Source organism: Symphalangus syndactylus, chromosome X, assembly GCF_028878055.3.
Source record: "Symphalangus syndactylus isolate Jambi chromosome X, NHGRI_mSymSyn1-v2.1_pri, whole genome shotgun sequence".
NCBI classification, from domain to species: Eukaryota; Metazoa; Chordata; class Mammalia; order Primates; family Hylobatidae; genus Symphalangus; species Symphalangus syndactylus.
This window is the reverse complement of record NC_072447.2, coordinates 108625136-108650000: the sequence shown is the minus strand read 5'-3', so window position 1 is coordinate 108650000 and position 24865 is coordinate 108625136. Positions and strand designations below refer to the sequence as shown.

Sequence of the window (24865 nt, the reverse complement as noted above, 5' to 3'; positions counted from 1 at the left end):
ATAAATAGAGCACTGGTTTAATTTTATCAGAAGTCCACACAATGGAATATTTCACAGTATTTAAAAATATGATTTAGTTATATAGTGTCAAGAATTAGAAGTTACAGATATAAATATCATGTGAAGCAACATCAGGTTGGAGAATAGTATGTACAGTATGATTCCAAGTTTGAAAAATGCATATGATTTAGGATACATAAATCATCTATATACATATATATCCAAAGAAACTATCTGGAAGAATCTATAAAAAAATTAATCATGAGTTAACTCTAGGGATATAAACAAGAGAGTTTTCTATTTTAATATTAGCTTTCATTAAGCATGATACACAATTGTAATAAGAAAAAAAATTAACAGAATCCAAACTCCTTGACTTCCAAGATACATTAGTGAAAAAAATCAAGAACCAAAAAATTAAATAGATAATTATTTTTTGCTACTATGAAACAAGTGGAACTAAAAATATACACATTGATTTGTGCAAAAAAGAAAAAAAGGAAATATCAGAAACAAAAGGTATTAGTTACAACTAGGACATGTGTGAGACCAGGTAGAAGAGATAGGTATGGGAGCGAGACTTCTTGGATTTATTATTTTTTCTATAATTTTGAATTTCCAATGATGTAAACATTTTATGTATTCAAAAATAAAATTTAATCCAAAAGGGTAAAAAAGCAAATTGTATAGAAACACAAATTAACTTATTTATATATTGAATTAATAACATGACCACAGAGAAAAAGAAATTAATTCAAGCAACTTTTGAACATATCACTCTGACTGTACAACTTTAGTGGGATGAATTCTAAAGACAAAAAGCATTATAAAATATCTTGTACTTTAGTAAGTTTGTTGTTCGTAGTGGTTTTGGTGTAGACATTCTAAAACTGTTTTGTATAACTTACAGGACAAAACAAGTAAATATATTGATGTTAATGACAATGAGGGTTCTCATTGTGGAAAAAGGAAATACAAATATGGAATGGAGAAAGGTAAGGAAGAGCCCTGTGATGCTGGATTTGAATTGGAAGTATCTCAATGAAATAACAATTTAAAAGAAAAAAGAAGGTTTCTAAATTCATTTTCCACTAAAAAGAATCAGTATCAAGGTAACCCTAGCACAATTTCTTTATGACAGAAAGCACCCAAAGAATGATGGGGTATCAAAGTTAACAGGAAGTAACTGAAACTAGACTAACTCTCCCACAGTAAGCAACAAAAGTGGAAGAAATGTATAAAGCAATAGTATTCAGGAATTGTTAAGCTATGATCACAGAGAAAAGGAAGACTAATGGTGTGAGCCCCACAATCAACCCAGCTCTCCGACTGGGGACAATTCCCCAACTATGGCTTGGTGAGTTAGAGTCCTAACAGAGCCCAGTGGTATCATTGAGCTGGAGCTACAGAGATCAGAGTTCAAGGCATTTAAAATGGCTGGAACTTCCAGTAAAAGGAGAGAGCTTCCCAGTGGGGAGCCCATGAGATCTGTGTGGAGGTTCTCTATGCATCCCTGATGGAGAACTGGACTGAATATGCCCTGGAAAAGACTGCCAAAGGCTTATCATTGCGGAATGATCACTACAGAGTTGATAACGGAAGAAGATATTAAAGGATTAGCAGTGCTAGGGAATATCTTGTTAACATCTGGGCATCCAGCTAAAACTCCAGAAATGTCCTACCTTTAGAGACTGGAACATTCCGGAGAACGGGACCTACACTCCACCCTCCCTAACCCTAAAACCATTATTTGCTTAGCCATTCATTGATCCCAATGATATTAAGTATTTTAAACAAGTGAGTTTTGATTTATTTTCCCTCCCCGTCAGCCCCACCTCAGGACTGGTGGAATGTTGCACATACAGTAACAGTTCAACAAGTATGCCTTTGGCCATATAAAATTCAATGATAAGAACTGTAAAATTATTTCCCCTTCAACTTATTCAATAAGTGTGTTTCACTCAGCTCAATTCTGGCCACAAGTTCTTTGTGACCGATATCTCCCATCCCTGCCTATTATCTAGTTGCTCTAAACTTTGTCTTATACTCCAAACATTGTCCTATATCACTTCCAATGACCTAACCAATTCTTCTAGTACCACTTTCCCTTCCTTCAAAGATCCAGTTTCCTCCAGAGAAGTCACCCTAATTAAAGAGATAAAAGTGCCAAGTCTCAGATTGTCCCTTTCAATTAAAGAACAAATCATTGGGAAGTATTTTCCTCCTTGATCTTAGCTCATTAGAATACATTTAGGAGATGAGATCTCAATATCACATTGTTGATTTCCTAACTTCTAGTGTTCTTATACTCTACAGCTAAAAGCATAGTGTGAATATCCACAGAGCAACATTACTTCTAACCAGCATTTTTAAATAAAACATTTTATTGTTTCCTTTGAGGGTTCAAAGCATGGTTCATTTTATTCTTAATTATATAACAATAAATTTCACAAAAGAAGTTATTTTCTTTTTACTTGGAAGTGGTATAAGAGTCCCTTTCTAGCTTTGGCCAGAAATGTAAGCTCACATAACCTCTACTTTTGCCTTTATGGTCTTCCTCAGTTATCTAACTGGAAATTCTAAAACAAACGTATTTTAGTGAAAACAAGCTGTTATTTCTTCATCAACAATCAGAAAAAATCATAATTTTATAAACCAAAGCCCCAAATAAAGCCATTCTCTCATTACGTGGAACTGAGTGGTTCTTTCAAGTCCATCCAAAATATATCTTTAAATACCCACTGTGTGCCAGCAAGTCTTCACATTCTTCTTACCACTGGGGACTACATTTTCTAGCTGATGGAGATATGCAGGTAGCTCTGCAATTTTCCTCCCAACACTGAGAAGTTGTTGTGCTAGGTCATCCTCCAGATGAACTGACTGCAAGATGACCCAATTTGGGTTGAATATTAACATACCCACTCATCAGACTGATGCTTTCTCTGATACAGAGGTCCATGCTGGAAGAACTGAATGCCAACAACTGCATAACATGGCTCACATTTTCATGCAGGAGCAGCAGCAGCAGCAGCAAAGGCCAAAAGAAAGTTAAGGGGATGATTTAATGTCCCAAATAATAAAGTCCATGTATATTCTGGGGACATGTTTTTCAGGTTAAAAAATAGCTAAATAGAAGGTCTTGAGTGACTTCTTGAGGAAGAGTAATTTCTCCCACCCACCCTATTAAAAATTAGTTTTAGGTACCTGTGTCTTCTACAGGAAAAATAAATGGCCATTTCTGCTATTGATCATCAAGATATTAGCCAATTTCCTGCCATAAAGAATGACACCTTTAAGTAAACTTGTTTTTGATAGAGTAGGCTTTCCAAATGACTTTTATCTATCCAGTCCTAAATTTATAAAAAGTGAAAACTGAAGGAGTGTTATGTGAAGAAGACCAAAAACTTACACTTGAATAATCAGCTATAGTCCTTAAAATTAAATGCTGTGCATCTTACTATGTTCTAAAGCAATCAGGCCCTAGATGCAGCCTCAGAGCCATCTTTGCTGTTTCCCAAGCCAGGGTTGATTGTTGGACTTACCCAGTGTGAATGGGCATTACATGGAAACAGCCTGTGCTATCGCCTCTAAAAATTTTACACCACCCAAAAGCAGGTTTGCCCCAGTATGTGCCCAGAGAAGATTAAAACAAACAAACCAACCTCCAAAACCAAAAACCTAACTCACATCTGTTACTGAGTTCTTTTCCATGTTTGACAAGTGCAGAAGAAAAAACTTCCACCCTTGGTCGTCTGTCTTGTGCATAAGGGTGGCCATTAGCAACAGCAGTTGTAGGGATCTCAGTGAAAGGGATTTGTGTCTACAACGAACTGCATAGAAATCATCATAACTAGCTTCACATCTGGCACTAAACAGTCATAAATGTTAATGAATAAAGGGTGCAATTGTTTTTCATTTCTTGGCTTGAGGGAAGGGAAGAGGGAAAAAAAATAAAAGTTATGAGTTCCATTAGTGATTCCATGAAGAACATCCATGCGAGCTTAAACCTGGATCTCTTTGATTGGCAATGAGCAAAGGACTTCACGAGCTACATGAAGCAAAAATTTGTACTACAGATTTGCCAAAGCATTTTTAATGTTCTTCAAAAGATAAGGTAACTCAAATAGGACTATGATAATGAAAGTGCAAATAATTATATTTTCTACATAAAATAACAATATTAACAGAGGTATAGTACTGGAGAGGGGGTTATGATGGGGGTGGCTAAACAGAAAGGTAGAGTTGAAAAGAACTGCTCCAAAGTATCCTCGTTCTCATCAGCAACTTAGGATGTCTTTTATTCATCCCATGCCCTATCTTTTTTGCATTATGAAACAATAAACAAACATACAAACAAAAAACACACAGAGACAAGCACAAACCAACACTAACCTATTAGTCTTTTCTGCCTACTCCATATACACCATAAACAGAAGCAGTAAGGCATAAAATAAAAGAACCAGCTGTGCATTCAAATGATTTCGACTGCACAGACCTGTAAGAAGTTTTGTTCCAGTATTACAATTGCTATTGTCCTGGCAGGGATGGAGGGGGAGGTGCAGCATAAAGGGATGGGGAAGCAGAGACTGAAACCATTCTAACACCATGACTCTAAGTGAAATATCTTTTTGGGTACTGTTTCTTCAATGAAGCTGACTGCAGATATGATACCATTTGTCCACACTAAGAAAACAAAGCTAAGAACCCCTAGTAAGCCACAAATAGCCTCATGCTTAACAAGCAAAACTAAAGAGGCAAAGCATTAAAAAGTTGATCTTTTAATGACATCTGTGCATTAATGATAACCTTCTATATGTATGTGTGTGTGTGTGTATATATATATATATATCGAGAGAGAGAGAGAGAGAGAGTCTGGTTCTGTTGCCCAGGCTGGAGTGCAGCGGCATGATCTCAGCTCACTGCAACCTCTGCTTCACAGGCTGAAGCCATACTCTCACCTCAGCCTCCTGATTAGCTAGGACTACAGGTGTGCACCACCATGCCGGCTAATTTTTACATTTTTGTAGAAATAGGGTTTCACCATGTTACCCAGGCTGGTCTCAAACTCCTGAGCACAAGCAATCCACCCACCTTGGCCTCCCAAATGCTGGGATTACAGGTGTGAGCCACCTGTAATAGCCCAGCTATATGTGTATATGTGTGTGTGTGTGTGTGTGTGTGTGTGTATACACACACATATATATTTGTGTGTATATATTTATATATTTTATATATATAAATATATATAACATATATATTTTAACAGCCTCTCTTCTCTTATATAATAAGCAAACCAAGATATAAGACAGAATACATTGACAGCAACTTATTTTTTTTCAGTTTGGATTTTACTTCAATTAAGCTATCATAATACAGATGACTTTTTAAACTCTCGTTTCTTGTTTTCCTTTCGGATCTTCTCCAGACATTATGACATGACCGAGTGAGGAAAATGCAATCTGGTTCAACAGGTTATGTTTGCTGCTAAGCAATCTCTCTAAATATTTTATTTCAGCAACTATCAATTTAAACCAAGATTGAAAGTAAAATGGGACTTCAAAAGTGAAGCAAGGAAAGGCAGCCATGAATGATATGCTGAACTGGAGAGATAATAGGTAAAATATTAAATACAAATTCAGCTGAAAGAGAGTCACAACATACAAAAGTAATTTAAATATAGACCTGAGTCTATAAGAAGAGAAAAAGACAATATATTGCCCTATTTTTATCACTCCAGGATCCTTTGGACTTCAGCAGTGTTACTCTATTTTATAGTCTGTGATAAATCTCCCACTTTTGGAAAGATTTATTAATATGCTATCAATTCAAGACAAAACTATTTGTTAGGTATTTCAATTAGTAAGTATTCTTACCTCACGAAACAAACATTAACCAAACTCCAAGCACCTCCCCCCAATCCGCATTTATTGCTTTGAAAAGTAAGCATGCATTTTATTGCCTAGATTTGATACTTAATGAGAAAGTAAAGCAAATACATTTAATTCTCAGAAATAACTGAATTAGAAGCCAGTAGAAAGCCTCAACATAATCTTTTGTTTCCATATAATAACACATTCCTCAATGTCTTACTGGAATGATTACAGACAGAAAATCAATTCTTAAAATCTCATGCAAAGTTTGTAATTACAGCTAGAATGTATAATCAAAACTGAAAGACATATATATCCAAGTATTATTAAACAATGATTAAGCTTTGATTGGACTATCTACGGGCTACAGCTAATCTCTTAGTACAGTCATGGCTGCCTGCCAGACCAACATGTTCTAGGAATAGATATTTCTTCTCAAGAAATTCCTCTTCGGGCAATTAGCTAATAATTCTAAACTTGGAGGCAATAGACCTCTGCCTGTTAGCAACTGGGTACAACTATAAGGAACTAAAACTCAGATATTTATCAAAGTCTTTAAATTGTAATGCTACACACTCAATTAGGAGGCAAAGGATGTGTATTTTTAAAGGCTTCTTACCTTCTCATTTGTAAATGTTTGCTCCCAGGTATTTATTCACTAGCAAATGTAACCAACTCTGAGTAGGCCCTTAACATTTCATTGTCCACTGAGAGTATACTGGTCCATTGAAGTTTAACAAAATTCCACTGATTTCCCAACAATTTCTCAGTGGTAGGCTTAAACATCATTTTTATTTTGGCTACTTTCCAACATAACTGGAATACGAGTGCTTCTATTTAAAGACATTCATAGTTAAAGGCACAGGTGCCCTCTGGATGCTCACAAAACCATACATTTTTGACCAAATAGTGGCAAGTTGCCAGCGACTTACCAGAATTTCTCTTTGACACCATCTTCAGATTTGTGCTGACTACTGAATAGACCACAAGGGCCAGAAGAAATGGTGGCTTCATCCTTCACTTTTCTTGACAGCTGAAAAGTCAAAAAAAAAAAAAAAAAAGGATATGAAGTTCGAACCATAGATCTTGGCCTCAACAAAACAGCACCTATAATTTTACATTGTTCAAAACTCCATTATAGAAACAACGACAATCTGGTGACTTCTGGCTTTATTTTTTGCAAATAGAAGAAAACATGAATGTTCACAGTTAAACCATGTCAGGTTCCCTGCTTAAAACTTTTCAGTGGCTTCCCACTGGATTTAGAGTGAAATCTGAACTCCTTCCATTAGACTTTCTTTTTCAATTTTTTTGGATTTTCTATTATACTTTAAGTTCTAGGGTACATGTGCATAATGTGCAGGTTTGTTACATAGGTATACATGTGCCATGTTGGTTTGCTGCATCCATTAACTCATCATTTATAGAAGGTATTTCTCCTAATGCTATTCCTCCCCCACCTCCCACCCCACGAGAAGCCCCAGTGTGTGATGATCCCTGCCCATGTCCAAGTGTTCTCATTTTTCAATTCCCAACTATGAGTGAGAACATGCGGTGTTTGGTTTTCTGTCCTGGTGATAGTTTGCTCAGAATGATGGTTTCCAGCTTCATCCATGTCCCTACAAAGGACATAAACTCATCCTTTTATATGGCTGCATAGTATTCCATGGTGTATATGTGCCACATATTCTTAATCCAGTCTATCGTTGATGGACATTTGGGTTGGTTCCAAGTCTGCTATTGTGAACAGTGCTGCAATAAACATACATGTGCATGTGTCTTTATAGTAGCATGATTTACAATCCTTTGGTTATATACCCAGTAATGGGATGGCTGGGTCAAATGGTATTTCTAGTTCTAGATCCTTGAGGAATAGCCACACTGTCTTCCACAATGGGTGAACTAGTTTACACTCTCACCAACAGTGTAAAAGCATTCCTATTTCTCCACATCCTCTCCAGCATCTGTTGTTTCCTAACTTTTTAATGAATGCCATTCTAACTGGTGTGAGATGGTATCTCATTGTGGTTTTCATTTGCATTTCTCTGATGACGAGTGATGATGAGCATTTTTTCATATGTCTGTTGGCTGCATAAATGTCCTCTTTTGAGAAGTCTCTGTTCATATCCTTTGTCCACTTTTTGATGGGGTTTCTTTTTTCTTGTAAATTTGTTTGAGCTCTTTGTAGATTCTGGACATTAGCCCTTTGTCAGACGAGTAAGTTTGCAAAAATTTTCTCCCATTCTGTAGGTTGCCTGTTCACTCTGATGGTAGTTTCTTTTGCTGTTCAGAAGCTCTTTAGTTTAATTAGATCTCATTTGTCAATTTTGGCTTTTGTTGCCATTGTTTTTGGCATTTTAGTCATGAAGTCCTTGCCCATGCCTATGTTCTGAATGCTACTGCCTAGGTTTTCTTCTAGGGTTTTTATGGTTTTAGGTCTAACATTTAAGTCTTTAATCCATCTTAAATTAACTTGTGTATAAGGTGTAAAGAAGGGATTCAGTTTCAACTTTCTACATATGGCTAGCCAGTTTTCCCAGCACCATTTATTAAATAGGGAATCCTTTCCCCATTTCTCATTTTTGTCAGGTTTGTCAAAGATCAGATGGTTGTAGATGTGGTTATTTCTGAGGCCTCTGTTCTGTTCCATTGGTCTATATCTCTGTTTTGGTACCAGTACCATGCTGTTTTTGTTACTATAGCCTTGTAACATCATAATGACAGGATCAAATTCACACATAACAATATTAATCTTAAATGTAAATGGACTAAATGCCCCAATTAAAAGAGAGCAACTGGCAAATTGGATAAACAGTCAAGACCCATCAGTGTGCTGTATTCAGGAGACCCATCTCACATGCAAAGACGCACATAGTCTCAAAATAAAGGGATGGAGGAAGATCTACCAAGCAAATGGAAAACAAAAAAAAAAGCAGGGGTTGCAATCCTAGTCTCTGATAAAACAGACTTTAAACCAACAGAGAGCAGAAGAGACAAAGAAGGCCATTACATAATGGTAAAGGGATCAATTCAACAAGAAGAGTTAACTATCCTAAATATATATGCACCCAATACAGCAGCACCCAGATTCATAAAGCAAGTCCTTAGAGACCTACAAGGAGACTTAGACTCCCACACAATAATAATGGGAGACTTTAACACCCCACTGTCAATATTAGACAGATCAATGAGACAAAAAATTAACAAGAATATTCAGGACTTGAACTCAGCTCTGCACCAAGTGGACCTAATAGACATCTAAAGAACTCTCCACCCTAAATCAACAGAACATACATTTTTATCTGCACCACATCGCACTTATTCCAAAACCGACCACATAGTTGGAAGTAAAGCACTCCTCAGCATATGTAAAAGAACAGAAATCACAACAAACAGTCTCTCAGACCACAGGGCAATCAAACTAGAACTCAGGATTAAGAAACTAACTCAAAACTGCACAACTACATGGAAACTGAACAACCCGCTCCTGAATGACTACTGGGTACATAACGAAATGAAGGCAGAAATAAAGATGTTTTTTGAAACCAATGAGAACAAAGACACAACGTACCAGAATCTCTGGGACACATTTAAAGCAGTGTGTAGAGGGAAATTTATAGCACTAAATGCCCACAAGACAAAGCAGGAAAGATCTAAAATTGACACCCTAACATCACAATTAAAATGACTGGAGAAGCAAGAACAAACAAATTCAAAAGCTAGCAAAAGACAAGAAATAACTAAGAACAGAGCAGAACTGAAGGAGATAGAGACACAAAAAACCCTTCAAAAAAATCAATGAATCCAGGGGCTGGTTTTTTGAAAAGTTCAAAAAAATTGATAGACCACTAGCAAGACTAATAAAGAAGAAAAGAGAGAAGAATCAAATAGATGCAATAAAAAAAATAAAGGGAATATCACCACCGATCCCACAGAAATACAAACTACCATCAGAGAATACTATAAACACCTCTACACAAATTAACTAGAAAATCTAGAAGGAATGGCTAAATTCCTGGACACATACATCCTCCCAAGACTAAACCAGGAAGAAGTTGAATCTCTGAATAGACCAACAACAGGCTCTGAAATTGAGGCAATAATTAATAGCCTACCAACCAAAAAAAGTCCAGGACCAGATGGATTCACAGCCAAGTTCTACCAGAGGTACAAAGAGGAGCTGGTACCATTCCTTCTGAAACTGTTCCAAACAACAGAAAAAGAGGGAATCCTCCCTAACTCATTTTATGAGGCCAGCATCATCCTGATACCAAAGCCTGGCAGAGACACAACCAAAAAAGAGAATTTTAGACCAATATCCTTGATGAACATTGATGCAAAAATCCTCAATAAAATACTGGCAAACCGAATCCAGCAGCACATCAAAAAGCTTATACACCATGATCAAGTGGGCTTCATCCCTGGGATGCAAGGCTGGTTCAACATACACAAATCAATAAATGTAATCCAGCGTATAAACAGAACTAAAGACAAAAACCACATGATTATCTCAATAGATGCAGAAAAGGCCTTTGACAAAATTCAACAACCCTTCATGCTAAGAACTCTCAATAAATTAGGTATTGATGGGATGTATCTCAAAATCATAAGAGCTATCTATGACAAACCCACAGCCAATATCATACTGAATGGGCAAAAACTGGAAGCATTCCCTTTGAAAACTGGCACAAGACAGGGATGCCCTCTCTCACCACTCCTATTCAACATAATGCTGGAAGTTCTGGCCAGAGCAATCAGGCAGGAGAAGGAAATAAAGGGTATTCAATTAGGAAAAGAGGAAGTCAAATTGTCCCTGTTTGCAGATGACATGATTGTATATCTAGAAAACCCCATCGTCTCAGCCCAAAATCTCCTCAAGCTGATAAGCAACTTCAGCAAAGTCTCAGGATACAAAATCAATGTACAAAAATCACAAGCATTCTTACACACCAATGACAGACAAACAGAGAGCCATATCATGAGTGAACTCCCATTCACAATTGCTTCAAAGAGAATAAAATATCTAGGAATCCAATTTACAAGGGATGTGAAGGACCTCTTCAAGGAGAACTACAAACCACTGCTCAACGAATTAAAAGAGGACACAAACAAATGTAAGAACATCCGTCCTCATGTATAGGAAGAATCAATATCGTGAAAACGGCCATACTGCCCAAGGTAATTTATAGATTCAATGCCATCCTCATCAACCTACCAATGACTTTCTTCACAGAATTGGAAAAAACTACTTTAAAGTTCATATGGAACCAAAAAAGAGCCCACATTGCCAAGACAATCCTAAGCAAAAAGAACAAAGCTGGAGGTGTCACTGTACCTAATTTCAAATCATTAGACTTTCAAAGGCCTATAGGTGGAGCCCCCAGGTGCCTCTTTGATCTTATTTCACAAAGCTCTCCACCTTGCTGGCTATGCTCCAGCCATGATGGTCATTTTGTCTGTTCCTGGAATGTGCCAAGGCATTTTTTTTTCTCATGGCGTTTGCACTTTGTCTTTCTCCTGAGATACTCTCCACTCTTCACAGTTTCTTAATATCCTACATGTCTGAGTCCCACAAAAAGGCCTTTCTCAACTACCCAATCTTAACTCTGTCAATCTCTAGCTCACATCTTTGCTTGTTTTATTCATAAGACTGATCAGCACTTGCAGTTGTTTATGTGATAGGAAGAGTTTTTACACTAGAGTTCATTTTTAAATGAACAGTATTGAGTCTCAAGCAATTAGAATGAAACTCTTCCAAAATCAAAAATAACTGAAAAGGATATGGAATTGAACCAAGCTGTTATTAAGTCTCCACATCCCATAACAGGGAAAGGAGTTTGTAAAGTGCCACCAGTAGGCATTGGGGGTGGGGGGGGAATCATCTTTAAGTTTTTGTCCCCATTGAGTTAAAAAAAAAAAATCAATAAATTGGTTACCTATATGGTGGCTCAACTAGGGTCCTTTAAAATAATCAGAATATAAGCACCACTGAGGTACATTGGGCTCATGATAAATTCAAGATACAAAAATGGCAATGAGAGGTATGAGGGTGAAACTACAGCAATCACTGAAATAATGAATGGAAGAAAACCTGGAAAGGCAAGAATAGCCTCTGGATGACATGTAAAGGTCCAGTATTCTATATAAAGATTTTTTTAAATAATTAGTTTGTACCTAAAGGTATAGAGCCTTACCCAGAATATAAGAGTAACAGGGTGATATCAAGTGCTTAGTAGGATCTTCTTTTCCCAGAATAGACCCTAAAGATCTACCTGATATCCTAAATTCAGAAAACTTCCAGTTTGATGTCTGAAGCCGCCAGCACAATGAACCAATGCAGCTAGTTCCATATCACCTCACCCCAACTCCATCAATAAACAAAGGAACATGGAAAGGAGGAGAAGGCTACGTTTTGACAAGGAAAACAGGCTTTTTATTTCCCAGTTAACCATATACTTACCATTAGACATGCTGAACTTCCCCTGCACCACTGGAGCTAGGATAAAGAACCCTGGGGAGAGGTGGCATGTTGGAGATTTCCAGATGACAAGAGGACCGAGACTAATTCTCACCTACTCCCAACACACAGCCATATCTGGGTCCCAAGAGACACGGAAAATGAATTTGGCATATGCCCAAAGGTCTAAGCTGGACTAGGTAACTGCATAATTCTTGCCAGAGGCTTTGCAACATGGGGCAAGATGAATGCATGTGAAAATAAAGTGATCTGATGGCACCAGCTGAAGGTCTGACAGAAGGTGTAATAATCTTGCAAGGGATTTCCAATGTCCAGAGGAGATGCTTGGAGAAGCCTCCCATCAGCAGGCTGTTATAACTACCTGTTTATATAGTGCCTATAGACAGCTAGAAGAGCAATTGTGACCAACCAAGGAGAAGACACACACAGTCACAAGCATCTGTCTTTTTCCTCTCCCTCTTCCCCAGCAACTCTCCTCCCAAAGCAATACCAAAACAGGCACAGGGGAAAGGGAAGAAATAAGGAGAGATGTATGAAAGGCTACCACACACATCCCCAAACTCCTAGCCACTAGAGCCATATGTCCCATCTATTTGAAGAAAAAGGAAGAGAAGCATTTGCATCAGATAGGGGCTTGGAGTAAGCAAGCCAAAGCTTTAAAATCAGTATGAGACTCTCCTAATATCTGAAAGCAGCTAAAAAGTTATAGAATCAGATTGAAATGTTTATCATTGTCCTAATCTCTCAGTGGAAGAGGGTAAATACAGCAGAACACAGTAAATATCAATTAGTGGAAAAAAAAATACCATTTCAAGTTTATACTCCAATAAGTTGAAACACTTAATGAATCAGTTAAATTTATTAGCTTGGTTGTCTTTGCCTACTCCCTGCCCACTAGAATGTAAACTTCATGAGGGCAGCCACTTAGTCACTAACTGTTTTATTCTCATCACTTAGCATAGAGCCAGACACATAACTAATTAATAAATATTTTTAATGAAAAGAACAAAATTTATGTAGATAACATCCTATCAAATGTTTAAATAATGCAAATGAGTGGAAACTTTTGGTGTTTTTTCAAGTTACTCATTTGTTTGAAATAGAACATCTCTTGTCTAACATGGGATTATCCAAATCTGAGAGGTACTATATTTCCTGCTGTCATAAACACTGTTGGTGCCCTGCCCATGTCTTCTTTGACCCATTCTATAAGTCATCTGCAGAAGTCTTCCTATGTTTCTCTGCCAGAGGGGCTTCTTTAACTGCAAAAGCAGCTTGGCCAGTATAGGAGATGACTAGAAGTGCCAGGTTGTTAATATTCACTAAATGATTCTCAATCAATTGTGAAAGTTGGTGAGTAAATACCCTAGCTCCCTCACCCTTTGGTATGTTCCAGTAATATTGAGTGGCAACCTGCTTATTTGCTTTAACCTCCCTTCCAGTCTGACTTTGCCACTTCCTTGCAGTACTTCCTGGGATCACCTCCCAAATAAACTACCTACATCCAAATCTTTAGAGTTCTGCTTTTTGGAGACCCCAAACCAAGACTGAAGAGACCATTAAGTACGCCACAGGATTCTTTGTTTTCCATAGACCTTATCTGTCAGATCTCCAGATGATTATGTAGGCTCTGAACTTTCAAAGGAAGGCTTATGATTCAAAATTTTCTTGAACCACATGCCCATTCTAGCTCCTCTGTCTTACCCCCCAATTTAGAACTTATATAACCCCAGTGACTTTGTTAAGAACATTGGCTCATCTCTGCTATAGCTCTTCCTGCTATATATATTCACTTAGTTACCAACTCAACCACACTGGTTAGATTTTAGGAGTCTGCCAAGCTCTCCTTACCCCAAACCTATTCTATCCATGATTGTACCTTCATGATTTCTGTCTGAAAGCTGACAGTGTGTAGGGACCATAACTTGCTAAAATCATTTTTAGAAATCTGATATTTTATAAATGGTGGCAAAAAAAGATGATTTGAGAAAGCCCTTTAAAAACTCTGTTTGCCCAGTGGACATTATGTGATCATATTCACCAAAAACATGAACTATATTTTATAACTGATATTCAGAGATACATGTGGAAAATAACTGATGCAGAAATATTTCTACTTCCCTATTTAATTCACCCCTCCCTATTCTTTGTGAAATAAAATAGTTAATGTCTGACTTTGAATAGGGAAATAATCACTGGAACTGTATAATTTAACTACAGAATTATTTCATATGCTACTTTTCCTGTCAGTTAAAATCAGTCAGAATTAGAAAAAGTGAGCATATAAAGTTTTTAAGTCCATATATTTACCAATCCCATTTCCACAGAAGAGTCAATTAATTCAACAAACTTTGCTGAACAATGATTATACTTTATGATGATAATAATTATAATTTATTGAGCACTTTGTGTGGGCCAGACATTGTGCTAAACTGTTATATGTCATTTTATCCTCTCAATAATCTTATAAGTTACTATAATCTCCATTTTACTTTTCAGGAAACTGACATTTGTGACTTACCTAAGGTCATGACATTAATAAATTATGGAAAAAGGATTTGAATGTAGGTCTGTGTGACTACAAACCCCAATCTCTTAACCACTACTGAACGATTTTTGCCCTAGAAGTTAGATGCTATGGGAGTCATAAACCAAGTCTAAGATTATAAAATGTAGCTTCTTTTCTTCAAGAAACTATAACCTCACTCTGGTGATACATGCATAGTAGAGTACTTAGTCAAGTGCAAGACAATGAAGAGCAACCTATATTTGTTAAGTGCTAAGGGAATACCTAGTAAAATAAGTGGTTTTTTTTTTAGCATGTTCAGTAGGTGATTCAGATTTCCCATTGAAAGGGAAAATCTGTCAAACTGCCTCAATTCAAATAGTCAAAGAGAAAGGCCAGTGTAATCAATCTACTAGCAGTGTTCACCTACAACATCAGTCGGCCTGAAATATCATCATTGATCAAGGAATGTCTTACAACAGTGACCACTGGGCTCCCAACATATGGTTCCCACACATCTGTTTCAATAGTAAAAGTTTCAGAAGCAGCTAGAGTTACTCCTGGAAACCTTACAATGAAATTTAGGTTTATTACATTATAACTTTTTCCTGTTGGTGATTTTACAACCAACTTACTGCTGTGTGAAAAAAGTGTACAGGAGCATGTATAATACCTACTATCATGGCAATTATACTGTTATTCCATTATTTCAAAATTACTTTTTTTCCTAAAAAGAGTCTTCCCCCTGCCATGGCTATAAATATGCAATGGTTCTTATTCCTGAAGTTCATATTCCCCTGAGATCTTTGTGTTTACTGATTCCCTAGGGTTAGTATATAAAAATCCCCAAAGGCCACGTGATGAATTCTAAAGAATGAAGCACTAAGACAATGGCTAATGAAGGCATTAGTATTTCTCTCATTGGAGTATCAAATCCTGATATGAGTAATGCCATATTGAAGAGAGAGCTTTAAAAATGTAATTGAACTAAATCTTTAGACAGATAATTGTAATGATGATGTTATGCTTCAATGATTTTCAAGTATAGTTTGCAAATTACCTTTTTCACTTTATTCCCTTCCTCCCTTAAAGTACCAGATAAGTCAGGTTTCTGGTTCATGCTAATTTTTAGCAGTACCTATATGGCAAACTCTTGACTCTAGAAACCAAAACACATTTAACTTATGGATACATTTGGACACAGTTGATAGACCCAATCTACAATATCAGCTAGGTTCAAATAGCACACAATTATAATCATTTCTTGTTACATTTTTGCAATCAAAGAAAATTTTGATATCTTCACAAGGTTTTCATATATGTATATATGTATAAAATCATACACATACATACATATACACAGAGAAAGGCAGTTCTTTAGTCAACACACATTTATCTCTATCTCTTACATTTTATAATTTTATAGTAATTTGCAATGAAGTCTGGTATTCACATAGAGATGGCCCTGAGGTCCTATTAGCTCTTCAATCAGAAAACAGAGATGCAATAATGTTAACCAGATTCTATCTACTATGGAGGGAAATTTGGCTCTCAAACTCAAATTTGGAAAGGACCTCAATAGTTACCTAGTCCAACTTTCAACCAATCAAGAAATCCTTTTTACAGCATTCCTATATCTAGCCTATTCTCAAGCACTTCCGTCATTTGAAAATAACTGCATAAAGTGGCAGCCAAGTCTGTTGTTAGCCCTAACCATTAGAATCAGAGGTAGAAATAAAGAGACACAGAGACTGAAACCAACATAGCCAAAGGCACACAAGTAAGAAAACAGAGATAGCAAAAGACAGAGTCAGGTGGATAGGACGCGGAAAAGAAGGGGAAAAAAATCGTAGAGGAGAAAGAGAAAAAACGTGAAGAAGCAGAGAGAGAAAAAATTAGAAGTGGAGACTCAAAAAGTTGACATAGCAAAGAAGGGGAATAGATAAGAGGAATAGTGAGTGATGAACCATTGAGAGACAGCAGAAGGGACTATCTCAGGAGAGAATACAAGGAGAAGCAAGTATAAAGGAAAAAACTGGCATAAGTAATTACAGGGTTTCTTTTTGATTTCTGTAGTGATCATAGTCCCCAGTTTTGGGCTCCATACATAGTCCACAAAAATGAAAATTTCATTTCACAGCCTCCCTAGCAGCTGGATATGGAAAGGTATTGAGTTCTGATCATTAAGATATAATCTTGAGTTCTGACCATTAAGATAAAATCAAAAGTGTTATATGTGACAGGGACTAGTCTTTTTCAGAGTTTCTCCAGCCAGGAAACCTAGAAGTAGTAGGTATAAGGTGTTACAAGAAGTTTAGACAAAAAGTCTTCAATCACACTCATTGATTGATCAATGAGTCTTACTCAATTTTTGATGTAGTGTCTAAATCCCTCATCATCTAACATTTTCTTCCATCAATAAAAGTGTTTGTCAATAGTCTTCTCAAAATTTAATGTACACATTCATATTCTGTTTATGACATTATAAATTAGGACAGCATTTTACAAGGCAATTTGATAGTATTTGGCAAAAATTAAAGTGCTCAAGAATTGCTTTATGAATCTATACTACAGCAATCCAAATGATTATGCATAAAATATATGCACATACAAGGATCAATGCAGTATTCATTGTGATGGTGAAAATCTGATAACAGACTAAACACCTTTTCATGGGTAGGGGTGATACATTCATATATGGAATACTATACAACCATTAAAGAGACTGAGATAGAGAGGTATGGATAGACATGGGTAGATCTACAAGATATATGAAAAACAGACATGATTCCACATATAATGGAAAAATCTATGTATGTATGCATGCTTAAGAATGTGTGTGTATGTGTATGGAAATCTGTAGGAAGAGGTTTGGAAGTATGTGTGGCTGGGGAATTCATGTGGAGGTCAGAGTGGAAGCAGGTGTGAGAGGGTCCAGCAGAAGAAAACATGGCTGCCAAAGTGTTTGTGTCCATTGGCAAGTTTGGCCTGGCCTTAGCTGTTGCAGGAAGCATGCTGAATTCTGCCTTATATAATGTGGATGCTGGTCACAGAGCTGTCATCTTTGACCGATTCTGTGGAGTACAGGACATTGTGGTAGGGGAAAGGACTCACTTTCCTATCCCATGGGTACAGAAACCAATTATCTTTGACTGCCGTTCTCGACCACATAATGTACCAGTCATCACTGGTAGCAAAGACTTACAGAATGTCAACATCACACTGCACATCCTCTCCTGGCCTGTCACTAGCCAGCTTCCTTGCATCTTCACCAGCATCAGAGAGGACTATGATGAGCGTGTGCTGCCATCCAACACTACCAAGATGCTCAAGTCAGTGGTGTCTCGCTTTGATGCTGGAGAACTAATCACCCAGAGAGAGCTGCTCTCCAGGCAGGTGAGTGACAACCTTACGAAGTGAGCAGCCACCTTTGGGTTCATCCTGGACGATGTGTCCTTGACACATCCGACCTTCGGGAAGGAGTTCACAGAAGCAGTGGAAGCCAAAGAGGTGGATCAGCAGGAAGCAGAGAGGGCCATATTTGTGGTGGAAAAGGCTGAGCAGCAGAAAATAGCAGCCATCATCTCTGCTGAGGGTGACTCCATGGCAGCCGAGCTGAACCCCAACTCACTGGCCACCGCAGGGGACGGCCTGATTGAGCTGAACACGCTGGAAGCTGCAGAGGACATCGCGTACCAGCTCTCAGCTCTGAGAACATCACCTACCTGCCTCCTCCAGCTGTCCCACTGAGGGCCCACCCTGCCTGCACCTCTGCAGGCTGACTAGGCCACAGTCCCGATGATTGTTAACACCACCTTCCTTCTGCCCCTATCCCAGAAATCATTGTAAAATTTCATCATTGGCTTAAAGTGAAGGAAATAAAGGTAAAATCACTTCAGAACTCTTAAAAAAAAGTTTGGAATTTTTGACACTACTATAATCCTTAGGAGGGAAGTGGATAAAGTCTAAGGTTGAAGGTTAATTTTCACTTTTTACTCGATATAGTAATGGTGATCATCAACTCTGTTCTCAAAATACTTACACCTCTTTGCCTTCAGTCACATGATATGACCGCACTTCCTGGCCCCATTGTGATTGATGGAGTGATGCATCTGGTTCTGGCCAATTATCTGTGACCAGAAGTCATTGCTCACAGTTGCATGTCACATTCCAGGCCAGAGTATTTATTTATTTGTCAATGTGATGCCTTCCACAGCTATCTTTCCTTCTGCCACAGTGACTGGTAACATTTATGATGGTGGTTGCTCCATCACCCTGGGTCGCACAATGAAGAGTCACAGAGCAGAGCTTCTAGCCAACACATTACATAAATGAAAAATAAAACTTTGCTTTTACAAACCACCAAGATTTGGGGATTATTACAATAGCATAATCTAAATTATCCTGACTGATACCATTGAAATGTTTAAATTTTAAACTAAATAGTAAACTTTCTGCATATATTGTAAAATTAATATGATACCTACAATAGCATACAACATTCTCTACGTAGAAAATACAAAGTGCAATGAGCCTATTATGTACCATGATCTAGATTCAATATCATCATCAAAATTTAAGTATTTCAAGGGCAGAGGCTATGCTTTTTTTTTGCATCCCCAGCACCATTGACAAGAACACAGTAGGTATGCAATCCATTCTTCCTGAATATTAAATGGATTTTAAAATGTTTATCCTAAACCTATAGATTTATATTAATCCCTATGAAATGTCATTATGTTAGTTTTATTCAATTATTCCAAATCATGAAGACCATTTCAAGGCATAAGGCTTTTATTCATTTTATTAACTCTCCCACCTACTTTTGTGTCATCTGAATACTTCATAAGCTTGCTTTCTCTGCCTTCAATCAAGTCAATAATTTTTAAAATTCTGAATAAGATATGACATATGACAGAGATCTGTGGCCTACCACCATAGATCTCTCTACATGTCAGCATTAATCCATTAATCTGGTTGACCAATTTGGTATGAATCATTTAACTATACTAAAATCCATTTAACTGGCCAGGCGCAGCAGCTCACGCTTGTAATCCCAGCACTTTGGGAGGCTGAGGCTGGTGGATCATGAGGTCAGGAGATCGAGACCACGGTGAAACCCCGTCTCTACTAAAAATACAAAAAATTAGCCGGGCGTGGTGGCGGGCGCCTGTAGTCCCAGCTACTCGGAGAGGCTGAGGCAGGAGAATGGCGTGAACCCGGGAGGCGGAGCTTGCAGTGAGCCAAGATCGCGCCACCGCACTCCAGCCTGGGCGACAGAGCGAGACTCTGTCTCAAAAAAAAAAAAAAAAAAAAAATCCATTTAACTAGACCATATTGGCACATCTTGTCATGAGAGATCATGCATGTGATAGACTAGGCTTTCATAGTGATATATCATTCTAACAGTTTTACCAAAGGAAAATAATAACTTTGTTTAGTCTGATTTGCTCCTAAGATCCATTAATTTATTTATTCAATAAATTTAATGTATGCCTATGATGGGAATACAATGGGAACATGATAGGTATTGTATCTACTTTTTGTGTGATCACAGTCTAGTAGAAAAGAAAAAAAAACACAGACAACAACAATGAAGTATTTTAAATGTAATAAGAGGAGAAATATGGAGTGTTTTGAAAGGAAAGAGAGAAGAAATCAAACTCATGTTTATGAGAAAGACAAAGGTGTCTGGAGAAAGTGACTTCTAAGTTGAAACCTAGAGTGTGACAGGAAAGATTGTTCTAAAAAGAGGTAATAGCCTGGACAAAGGCCTGGAGCTGAGAGGGCATGGAATGTTCATTGAAGTAGAATGAGTTCAATATGGCAGAATCACAGAGTGTTATTAATAGATAGGAGGAATAGAGTTGACACTGGCGAGGGGATCAGGGGTTAAGATCATGTACAGATTGAGTTGCCTATAGTACATCTAAGAATAGATGTTAGTGAAAAATTGAGGATACTAATAGAAGTTAAGGAAACATAAATATTTTGTAGTCTTAAGCTCAGAGATGGTATTTAATGTCACAGGAGTAGCTGAACTACCAAAAGATAGAGGCAAAATAAGAAGGTAGCAAAGGATAAAGTACTGAGAAACACCAACAATTGAGTTGGGAAGGTTCAGAGTAGCCTACAAAAGAGACTGAGAAAAAGGTAACAAGAAAGGTACAAGGAAAACCAGGAGGAACACCAAGGGAATAGCATATTTCAAGAATGACAACTGTGTTAAACGCTGGGTGATCAAGTGAGTCAAAGGCTGTTAACCAAAAGAAGATTGTCAGAAACAGATCAGTGGTGTAGCAGGGTTAGAATCAGACTGTATAGATTGAAGAGTAAACTGATGGTAAGGAAGTAGAACACTGAGTGGAGACAATACTCACAAAGATTAGCTGTGACAGGAAAGAGAGAGATAGGGTAAGCATATGGCAGAAGGTCAGAGAATAATTTTTTTAATTGATGTTTGCCTCATGATTAGACTGAATTTACTGGTTTGGGGGAATACCATCAGACTTTTCTTTCTTTAGTGAATAGGAGGGACTTGAACAAGCTCTAAACGATTAGGGAAAGGAGCCAGAAAAAGGGGAATGGTCGAAAAAAAAGAAAACACAGGGTTATTGTATCGAGTAAGGACACTTAAAAAAAACATTAAAAAAAGGTTTCTGGAGCTCAAGTGGAGGAATTTGACATACACGGGAGGATTTTCTGATCTTCAATTGAAAATGGGAGTAAGGCAGAAATTACAGATGATGGTGCAGGTAAGTGTGTAGATCTTATGGTGGGAAGTTGCCATCTTGTGGCTTCTACATTTTCTGTGAAACAGCCGGCAAGTTTATCTGTAGACAAGGAAGAGTTGGAGGTTTGAGGAGGCATATATCTTCTCAATAGCTAAGTAGTTCGTTCTAGGATTTTTTTAGCATTGAATGTTAAGTTCACTGATTCAAATTTCTGGAGGCCAAGTTTTTGTTTTTGCTTTGTTTCCAATTGAGTCATTTAAATATATCTAATATTCTTATATTTCCATTTTTCCTATAACTGTAAAAATGTTTTCAACAAGAATTGTGTGGCAATAGCTGAAAGGGCAACTTCTCTGTTTACCACCATGCCAAAAAACTTTTCTAACCCCATTAATCCTTACACTTTCTCTTTTCCACACTCCAGCTAATTGAGGTTTTTATAGTATTGTAAGAAGTGGATCAACCTTATTACCCTTGTGTAAAATACAGAGAAACTGAGGCTTAGTGAGCTAAGTAATTTTACTACAGCAAGGAATCAATTGGAGGCAAATCAATTAATTCACATTTTATAAAGTTTCTTTCTTGTCTATTAGGGATCATTAATATTAATGATTTAATATTTTCTCCTCACTGATCAATAACCATAATACTCTGAAGTTCCACTTAGGCAAAAGAAAAGTGCAAGTATCTTTCTCCCCTCCCTCCATTTTCAGAATTGAGTAAAATTTATCCTGCTGCCCTATAACTTGTATTCAGCACAAATCAGGAAACCAGGAACCTGCTGCCTCCTTCAACTGGGCACTCCTACTTCACTTCTTTGTGAAAAAATATTTTCCCCTTTAAAACTTGTTTTAACCTCTTTAAGGCCCCAGGTAGCAACTGGTTCATCACACATAATTGTTTTTGAAAATGAACCAATGGGAGAAAGTTAAAAGACTAATCCTCAGTGATATGTATTTTAATTTAGTCTTCTAGGGATTAACTCAATAAATGAACAGTATGTCTTTTATAATAATAGCCATCATCATAATGATTACTAGCCTGGATATCTTATTTCCAGATCACTGGTGTTCCCATATCTTTTCAGTACAGGCAGGAAAGTCCGTACAAATATGTAACTACACCCTGGGATCATACTAATTGTTTCTTAAAGCCTCCAAAAAATTTACCTCTTTCTCCCAACTGATATCCTATTTTTTGATCCCCCTTTTGCTGATCAACATTGGTAGCATCTATCAAACTAGCAATGGTTTAAAAGTAACAGCCTAACTCAATGTTAGCCTGCAGCAAAACACTCTCATATACTGGCAATGAGAATATAAATTGTCATTCATTTTTCTGGAGAACAAATTAGCTATTATGTTTATATAATAACCTTTAAAAATTACCTATCTCAGAAAATACAGTCAGACTCATATACATGGATGTTATTCTAACATTATTCCTAATAACAAAACTAAAAGACATCCGAAAATACAGCAAGGGTTATGTCAGTTACAGTGTGTCTCTATGATGGAGCATGATTCTATCTTAATGCAAAATTTCAGGCAAAAACAAAAATTCAAACCTTTTGACCCAGTATATCTTAAGAAAATAATCCAGCCAGGTGTGGTGGCTCACACCTGTAATCCTAGCACTTTGGGAGGCCGAGGTGGGCAGATCACAAGATCAGGAGTTTGAGGCCAGCCTGGCCAACATAATGAAACCCTGTCTCTACTAAAAAATACGAAAAATTAGCTGGGCGTGGTGACGGGTGCCTGTAATTCCAGCTACTCAGGAGGCTGAGGCAGAAAAATCACTTGGACCTGGGAGGTGGAGGTTGCAGTGAGCCGAGATCACGCCATTGCACTCCAGCCTGGGCAACAGGAGTAAAACTCCGTCAAAAAAAAAAAAAAAAAGAAAGAAAAGAGAAAAGAATCCCAAATGTAACTAAAGATTTATGCACTATTATGTCCATCTCAACAATACTTATACTACCAAAGTTGAAAATAATGTAAATATCCAATAATAGATTGTTAAATAAATTATGGCATACCCATATGGTAGAATATTACACCATCATTAACAATTAAGGGAGAAGCCTCAAGATGGCTGATTAGAAGCATTTCATGTCCTCTTCCTCCACTTAGAAGAACAAAAATAGTGTATGGGCAGTCACACTTAAAATACATTATCCAAGAGAGAATACTGGAATTCAACAGAGAAATGACAAGAAACATCAAAAGTGGAGAAAGGAGAGGGAGAGAAGCAGGCTGCCCGGCCAGGATTGAGTGGCAGCTGGGAGTGACTTTCCAATTGAGGGAAAGGGTCAATGAGAGACTTCCAGTGACCCATATGCACACTGTGGAATCATGCAATCCTGGCTACAGGAGAACCCCTTGACCCCCCCAAACCCTGAAACTAACATATGGAGCTGCCAGGAGACCATGGGAGGGAAGTGTTCCAGAGAGGGAGTCTGTGCTGGGTGCCACACCATTTCTGAGACCTAAGCAGCTACAAAAAGGCATCATTTTCAAGCATAGTTTTTGGCAGAATGAACACAGTCCTGGGGCCCAACAGCACTGGAACTGAGGCATTATGGAAACTTGGGCTATCAGGCTGTCAATGCTGTGACTGAGGAGCAAGCTGGGAGCATTCCACAACCAGGACTAATAAGGCATGCAGGTGTGGGCTGCAGCTGCCGGTCTTGGGAAGCAAGCACTGCTGGGATAAAGAATGGGATGTGGGTAAGGCATTAGTTGCCACTGGGACTTGGTTGCCAGCTGAGTGGGGACTCCTGCATCTGGGGTGGGCGCATGACCTAGACATAGGCTACTACTGGCAAGGCTGGGAGCCAAGCCCCAATGGGACTGGAACATAAAAGGAATGCACATTCTTCACCCACCAGCCCAGGTTATAGCCACTGAAGACGGTCCCACCCTCTCCAGTGGCAGGGACTCAGCACAGCTGCTATCATCCCTCACCTGAACACTGCACCTGGGGACTGAGGATCACTACACCTCTACTCACCACAGGTGGTACCATCTCTCACCATTAGGGGGTCTGAGCAGCAGCTTACCCAGCCTAGTTGTGCCATTCCCAATCCCAAGGCAGAGCACGTAGCCTGGGGTCCTGGAGATTACCCAACCCAGTCTACCACTGTGGGCACTTCAGCACTCCTCCCAAAGGCATAATATTGGGCCTAAACTCCTAGCCACTACCACCTCAGCTGGCATCTACCTGCAAGTGCCACCTGCAGGCCTGAAGCGTAACCAACCAAGCCCAACACAGCCACTAC

General features: G+C 38.0%; 1 protein-coding gene across 1 annotated transcript; it reads left to right on the top strand.

The window, feature by feature from the left end:
- The first annotated feature begins 17736 nt into the window (after positions 1-17736).
- LOC129475574 (prohibitin 1-like) lies at positions 17737-18548 on the top strand. The gene has a single exon (XM_055267713.2). The coding sequence runs from the start codon at positions 17804-17806 to the stop codon at positions 18272-18274; it is 471 nt and encodes a 156-aa protein (XP_055123688.1). The 5' UTR covers positions 17737-17803; the 3' UTR covers positions 18275-18548.
- The last annotated feature ends 6317 nt before the right edge of the window (positions 18549-24865 follow it).